The sequence below is a fragment of the Antechinus flavipes genome, chromosome 2 (genome assembly GCF_016432865.1).
Source record: "Antechinus flavipes isolate AdamAnt ecotype Samford, QLD, Australia chromosome 2, AdamAnt_v2, whole genome shotgun sequence".
NCBI classification, from domain to species: domain Eukaryota; kingdom Metazoa; phylum Chordata; class Mammalia; order Dasyuromorphia; family Dasyuridae; genus Antechinus; species Antechinus flavipes.
The window spans coordinates 354,098,300-354,106,134 of record NC_067399.1 but is presented as its reverse complement, the minus strand read 5'-3'; the positions used below and the strand labels follow the sequence as shown (position 1 = coordinate 354,106,134).

At 40.8% G+C, this 7,835-nt stretch overlaps 1 protein-coding gene across 1 annotated transcript; it reads right to left on the bottom strand.

Annotated features, from left to right (window-relative positions):
* Positions 1 to 754: 754 nt before the first annotated feature.
* Positions 755 to 2,549, bottom strand: ARF6 (ADP ribosylation factor 6). Its single transcript, XM_051978078.1, has 2 exons — positions 2,382 to 2,549; positions 755 to 2,278 (listed from the first exon to the last, which is right to left on the bottom strand). Exon 2 carries the CDS (start codon positions 1,799 to 1,801, stop codon positions 1,274 to 1,276), a length of 528 nt encoding a protein of 175 aa, XP_051834038.1. The 5' UTR covers positions 1,802 to 2,278; positions 2,382 to 2,549; the 3' UTR covers positions 755 to 1,273.
* Positions 2,550 to 7,835: the final 5,286 nt, after the last annotated feature.

The following is a 7,835-nucleotide window of genomic DNA, read 5'->3' as shown; positions in this document are numbered from 1 at the left end:
TTTACTTAGCATTTCTTAACAGTGGTTTTTATCAGTCATTAATCAATTTTCCTTTTCTTTAGTTTAAATAAATGTGAATAAAATATCTAATTACAACTTTCAAAAATAATCTTTTTCACTGATACTTAAGATACAGGTCATTTGTAAACTCGAAAAAAAATTACTTTATTTCTTTAACTTAATCAACTTGTGTGACATGGAAACTGGAATGTTTGCTTTTGCAGTAAGGAAAAGACTGATATAATTTGAATTTTAAAAAATATTTCAGAACCAATCATAGTAAACAGAATAGTAATTATCAAAACCGAATTGGTTTTTGCTTTTATCAGTCAACTAAAAAAAGTATTTCAGTTGTCAAAATGTAACAAAATGTTTCTGCTATCAAAATGGTGTGTACCATTATTGCTCTATTGCCTGAATAATTTTTAGACTACAATAAGAAATGAACAAAAAAAGCAATGAGGGAACAGCTAGCTATGTGGTATGGAGAATTTGGTTTTATCCCTACTCATGCATGATGTATGTTTCAGAACTAAATAGCTAATATTTCAAAGCACTTCTTACATTATCAGCTTAACATTACTACTTGGAAGTTATTATAATGGTATCACGTGTTTGCCACTGCAGGCAAGGTTTTACCATTCTAGTTTTAGATATGAAAGGACACACCTGAAATGACTAAAGTTAGAACTCTTTAAAAAAAAAAAAAAAAAAAAAAAAAAAAGAGTCCTTAAATATAAAAGACAGACTGCAGTTTGATTAAGCAATAATTTTCAGTTTACTAGATGAAACAGACTTGCAACATCGTCTGCATGAATGCAAAATAAGCCATCTACAGCAAGTGATAAGGTAACTGGGTAAAAGGGGGGAGACATACATTGAAAAAAAAATTCCATCAAAATAAAAAAATCAAACCATTATTATAAAGACCATATCAAGAGTTGCTATATTTTCCCCCACCCTATTTGCTGGAAGTCATCAAGAGCACCTAGTACTTTGTGTTCATGTCAAATGTCAGACTAGAGCATCCTAAAGCAAAGCAAAAAAACAAATAAACGAAAAAGAAATAAAAGAAAAAAACAAAGAGAAACCCCCTCAACCCAACCCCCCTCCCCAAACCGTAAAACAGTAACTCCAGAGTCCAAATTCGAAAGAGAAAGTGGCATTGGAGGTGAAGGTGGTGATAATCCTATGTGTTGTTTTTTTGTTGTTGTTTTTATTTCTCTCCTGAGGGGAGATGGGGAATGGGGGTATGATGGGTTGTGAATGCTCATTACGATTTGTAGTTAGAGGTTAACCATGTGAGGCCCTCATAGAGTCCATCCCCTGAGGTGGCACAGGAAGGCTGCACATACCAGTTCCTGTCCCGAATCCGGGTCAGGCCCAGTTTTTCCTGGATCTCATGCGGTTTCATGGCATCGGGCAGGTCCTGCTTGTTGGCGAAGATGAGGATGATGGCGTCCCGCATTTCCCGGTCGTTGATGATGCGATGAAGCTCCTGGCGGGCCTCATCGATGCGGTCTCGGTCGGCGCAGTCTACTACGAAGATCAGCCCCTGGGTCCCGGTGTAGTAATGCCGCCAGAGCGGCCGGATCTTGTCCTGACCGCCCACGTCCCATACGTTGAACTTGACGTTTTTGTAAGTCACCGTCTCCACGTTGAAGCCCACGGTGGGGATGGTCGTCACCGACTGGCCCAGCTTCAACTTGTACAAGATAGTGGTCTTACCAGCGGCGTCCAGCCCCAGCATCAGGATCCGCATTTCCTTGTTCCCAAAGATCTTAGACAGCACCTTCCCCATCGCGACGGAAGAGCCGGGGCTGGGGGCATTCAGGTATCCCACGTCCCCTTAGCCACCGCCGCCGCCGCAGCCTCCAGGAAACCGAAGCGATCCCGCCCAGCCGCGAGAACACTGCGGCCTGCAATGGGCGAGCTGCCGGTGCCGCTTAAGGGCTGAATACCGGGCTCCCGCTCAGTCGGACATCACCGGCCCCAAGCCCGGCTTCCTCCTGTCGCTGCCGACGGCCAGAAGCTGAGCCGCGGGGAGCCGCCGCCCTGGTGAGGCCCAGCCCGGAACTGCCCTTCCCCCCCAGGCACCGAGCGCCGCCGCTCCCGCTCGGCCTGCTCTTCGGACTGCCTGCCGTCTCTCCAGGCCCCGTCGCCGCCGGAGACCCCGGCCCGCCCGTCCGCTGAACTACCGACCCTCACTATCCGAGCGACAGCGGCGACTCCGGCTCCTCGTCAGGTCATTGATCCCCGGAGGAACTCGATGAGCTACCTTAAGGAGATAAGAGTAGGAAGAAGGGGGTTACTTCCGGGGTTCTGAGTAAAGAAATGGAGGACCAGAGTACCCGCTTTCTCCACCCATCCCAAACAGTTACCTCCGGCCACCGCCCTGTACGGAGGGTCCCCCGGCTGCCGCTGCCGCTGCCGCTGCCGCTGCCGCTGCCTCCTCCTCCTCAGCCTCCTCCCAGCTCAGCCACAGCCACAGCCGGAAAAGGCGCCGAGGAAACCGCCTCACTTCCCCTCTCTGCCACGCAGGCGCAGCTGAGGGCAACCGACAGTTAGGAAGAAAGGGACCTCTGTAAGAAGAGTGCTCTTGAACGTCTCACGTCATCGGCGCCACGCGGGGAAGAAAAGAGGCGTGGTACTACGGTGGCCCGAAGAGCTCCCGTGGGTGACGGAGAGGGGCGGGCCAATGAAGAGTAAGGCTGAGAGGTGTCTAGAGTTATACCAGTTCGCCTCCCGCGGTTTTCTCTTCCTCCTTCTTTAAGCTTTCATTTCTTTCTTTCTGGGTACTTCACCAGCTCAAAGCTTGAGAGTCTTCAGGGAAATCCTCCTGCGTTCGTAGTCACTCCGCCCCCTGTCTCCAACACTGCCCCCTCGTTTCCCTCTAGGGCTTCTCTCTGGCTTGATCCAGTTCCCTTTATATCTTCCTCAGCCCCCAGCTTCGCGCCGCTCCACACCCAACTCCCCCGGGGACCTTACAGCCTACCTTTCTCTTCGCTATGCTCCGCCGCCCGAGAAAGACGTACGGAAGAAGCCCACGCGGCGGTTACTGACCTCCCCGCCGCACCCAGCATTTAGCTAGGCCGGCGTTGGGTGTGCCCAGAGAGCCTCTCTGGCTACCGAAACTTTTTTGGTGATATAGTCCAACGAACAATCTCATTTTTCTGTAGTTTTAAAACTTTGCCGTAATGGTGGGTGTGTTTCCACTCCAGACCTGTGATTTCAATGCTTTCCCGAAGTGGAAACTTCCGCCACCCGTGCAGGCATAGGAGAGCTTGAAGTTTAAAACTTGTGTTAACCCAGCCTAACCAGGACCTGAAAAATATCTTCCACGTGAGTTAAACTGAAGTCTGATAGTGAATCTGGCCTTCTCTTCTGGCCATGTAATCTGGGACCTTCACCTCCCTCCCTTCTCCTACCCCCCACTACGTTTCTTTCCTCATTTATAGAATGGAGATGGACTAAGTGATTTCAAAAGTACCGTCAAACTCTAAATCCTATCATTTTATTAAAGGATACTCCTTTCCTATTCCAAGTCTTAGCTTACACTTTAAAGTTTTTATACATATTTGTATTTATTTATGTAAAGGTAATTGAAAAAACCCTGACTGGAGGAAAAAAAACTGTGTTTACTTCATTCACAGAAGACACAGTTTATCATTGTGGGAGGAATCGTAAGGATCAAATAAGTTCAATTGTATAGATAAATGTTAGTGAATACCAACAAAATGGAGATTGCTCTACATACAAAGGTACAAAATTAAAATATATATTTGCTCTGATAATTAAAAAGAAAAAAATTCTTAGGTCACCAATTCAGTGGCTTCACAGGATGAGTGGTAACAGCCACATAAGAGGCTTCTCCCTCTACAAATCACAACTCCTACACTCAAGTACAATTTCTGCCCATAACAACTCTTCCTGTATCTAAAGTGCTAAGATTTTCCACATATAAATAACTGTGACACAGTCTTGTCCTTTTTGCCAGTACCTTCTCTTATCCCTTGCTGGCATGAACCACTGACTTTCTTATGTCTCCTGAGGCAGCTAAGTGGCATAGTAGAATATTGGTAAATATTGGTATGATATGGTAAAATATTGAACTTGGCAGTCAGAAAGACATGAATTTAAATCTTACTCAGAGAAGCTGTGTGATCTGGGATCTGAAAATTGCTCTTTTAAAGCACCTGTCTCACAGGTTTGAGTATCAAATGGGATAATAAGTGGAAAGCATTTTGTACATCCTAAACTGGTATATAAATACTAACTGGCTATTATACGTTATTTTGATGTATAATGAAGTATAGAAGATCACTTGATCTTTTACAATACTTCATTTTATAATTGTTTTGTAACATGTGACCCATAATTTTGATTCTTTGGAAAATATGATATCCATGATCAATCACAGCCATGTAATATAACTGAAAGGATATTGAGGCTTGTTTTATGGAGCAGTTAGGAATTATTGAAACAGCCATGTCCCTAGTTTACTGTTATTCTTGTTCAGTTCCATCCCTCTCACCCCATTGCTGCATTATTTGTCCAAGATGTCTAAGTGCCTCGTGTGTGTATGTATTCTGAAGAGATTTTATCTCACTACTCCATTTAGAAAATAGGTATTCTTAATCTTTCTTTTCTATATTGATAAGTAATCCAAACTCTTGAGTGAGTATGCATCCTATTTCCATTTAAGTATTCCAGGTCTTAGTACAATCAACACAATGTTATCTGCAAAGTAATCCAAAGTGCATAAAATGTTGGACTTGGAGTGAGGAAGACTTGAGTTTGAATCCTGCCTCAGGAACTTTCTAGATGTGTAAAGTCTGTCATCCTCAATTTCTTCATCTGCAAATTAAAATATAATTTCCCTCATGATTGTGTAGAAAGCACTTTAAAGTGCTATATAAATGCTAGCTACCTTTATCTGAAAGTAATATCTTCTATAAGATCACCATCTTCCATCTGGATTTAATTCTGGAGATTTTTCATGACAGTGACACCTTTCATGACAGTCTCATCTGTTTTAAGCTTGATTTGCTATTAACAGTGAGGTCATATGACATAATGGTGCCTTCTCCTTTCTCAATCATTGCCTTGTCATGGTGGAAGTGGAATTATGAGCTAGGTCTAAGGGTTAGCCAAGACAGGTCATACTGGAGAGTTCTGACAATTAGGTGATCTATTAGAGAAACCACTCCAGTGATTTCTGAAACATGGATAGTATGTGGGACAGAAGGGCTTGGTATGCTATGGAGTCACAAAGAATTGGACATAACTGTACAACTGAACAACAGTGGCTAATCTCAGAGCCAGGAATATCTGGGTTCAAATGTCATCATTAGGCTTACTGTCTGTGACCCTATGTAAATCACTCAACATTTTAGTACTTTAGGTAGCTTTCTAAGACTTACCTTACAGAGGGGATAAATTTATATTGGTAGAAAAAATTCCATTATCTCAGATGTCCAGTCCATAGCTTTGATATTAATAATTAGAGGATCATTGAATAAAGTTATTTCTTATCTCTTTCAAGGAATCATTTGATTTTTTTTTTTAATTTTTTTATTTAATAATTACATTATATTTACACTCATTTCTGTTCCGATTTTTTTTTCCCCTCCCTCCCTCCACCCCCTCCCCTAGATGGCAAGCAGTCCTTTATATGTTGGATATGTTGCAGTATATCCTAGATACAATATATGTTTGCAGAACCGAACAGTTCTCTTGTTGCGTAGGGAGAATTGGATTCAGAAGGTATAAATAATCCGGGAAGAGAAACAAAAATGCAGATAGTTCACATTCATTTCCCAGTGTTCTTTCTTTGGGTGTAGCTGCTTTTGTCCGTCATTTATCAATTGAAACTCAGGTCTCTTTGTCAAAGAAATCCACTTCCATCAAAATATGTCCTCATACAATATCGTTGTCGAAGTATATAATGATCTCCTGGTTCTGCTCATTTCACTTAGCATCAGTTCATGTAGGTCTCTCCAAGCCTCTCTGTATTCATCCTGCTGGTCATTTCTTACAGAACAATAATATTCCATAACATTCATATACCACAATTTACCCAGCCATTCTCCAATTGATGGGCATCCATTCATTTTCCAGTTTCTAGCCACTACAAACAGGGCTGCTACAAACATTTTGGCACATACAGGTCCCTTTCCCTTCTTTAGTATTTCTTTGGGATATAAGCCCAATAGAAACACTGCTGGATCAAAGGATATGCACATTTTGATAATTTTTTGGGCATAATTCCAGATTGCTCTCCAGAATGGTTGGATTCGTTCACAACTCCACCAACAATGCATTAGTGTCCCAGTTTTCCCGCATCCCCTCCAACATTCATCATTATTTTTTCCTGTCATCTTAGCTAATCTGACAGGTGTGTAGTGGTATCTCAGAGTTGTCTTAATTTGCATTTCTCTGATCAATAATGATTTGGAACACTCTTTCATATGAGTGGTAATAGTTTCAATCTCATCCTCTGAAAATTGTGAATCATTTGATTCTAAAGTAGGAGAGGCTTTAAGGTGACATGATAAGTAATTTAAAAAAGTAAATATAATGCAAAATTTCTCAGTATCTTTCAATAGATTCAATATTCAACATATCTTTCTAGGCTTATTAGACCTTATTTTCTTTACAAGTTTTCTACAATACCACAAAACTGGCCTTTTTGTTCCTTTACACATAACATTACATCTTACAGTTCTGTAACTTTACACTTACCTTCATAACTTGAAGATACCTCCTATTTTGCCTCTGTGCTTCTTAGAATCTTAGAATTTCTAGTTTTCTTCAAAGCTTTTCTCAAACACCATCTCCTAAATGAAATGTTTTCCTGATCCTCCCAACTGCCAATGTCTCCTCTTGAAATTACCCTATATTTATTTTTGTTTTTGTTTTGTTTTTGCTGAGGCAATTGGGGTTAAGTGACTTGCCCAGAGTCACACAAGCCAGAAAGTGTTAAGTGTCTGAGGCCAAATTTGAACTTGGGTCAGGACCTCAGGGCTGGTGCTCTATCCACTGCCACCCAACTGCCCCTACCCTGTATTTGTTTTGTGTGTACTATTTGTTATCTCCTCCAATAGACTCTAAGATACTTAAGATTAGATACAGTTTCATTTTTAAAAATTTGTATCCTCAGCTTCTGTAGTGTTTGGCACACATTAGGTGTTTTAAGTGTTTATTGAGTAATTGATCATAAAAGTATTTCTTATGTGTTTCATCCTCAAAATGAGTTGAGACTATTCTAATGAATTATAATTTATTTTTTCCCATTAACAAATATTTTCTTTCCCCAACTCACACACCATGCCATTGAAGAAAAAAAAAAAGAAAAAATCCTTGAAGGAAATATATATATATATATATATATATATATATATATATAATCAGGTAAAATTAATTTCCACATTGATCACATAAAAATATATATCTCATTATGCATTCTGAGTTCATCATCTCTATTGTCAGATAGTAGGTAGTATTTTTCACCATCAGTCTTTTGGAAATGTAGTTTGTCACTGATAAAGAATTCTTAAATCTTTCAAAATTGTTTTTACAGTGTTGTTACTTTATACTTGTCCTTTCCCTCCTCCTCCCACCCCTCCAGATTCTGCTCACTTCCTTCTCTATCCGTTCATACAAATCCTCCCAGGTTTCTCAAAAAGTATGTTCTTTCTTCATTTCTTATAATACAATGATGTTTCATTACATTCACATTTAATAATTTGTTCCATGTTTAATGGGCACCTACTTTGTTTCCAGTTCTTTGACATTAAAAAATAACTGCTATAAGTATTTTTTGTACATGAGTC

Coding starts and splice junctions, on each gene's coding strand:
- ARF6 (XM_051978078.1), bottom strand. CDS start 1,801: ATGGGGAAGGTGCTGTCTAAGATCTTTGGGAACAAGGAAATGCGGATC.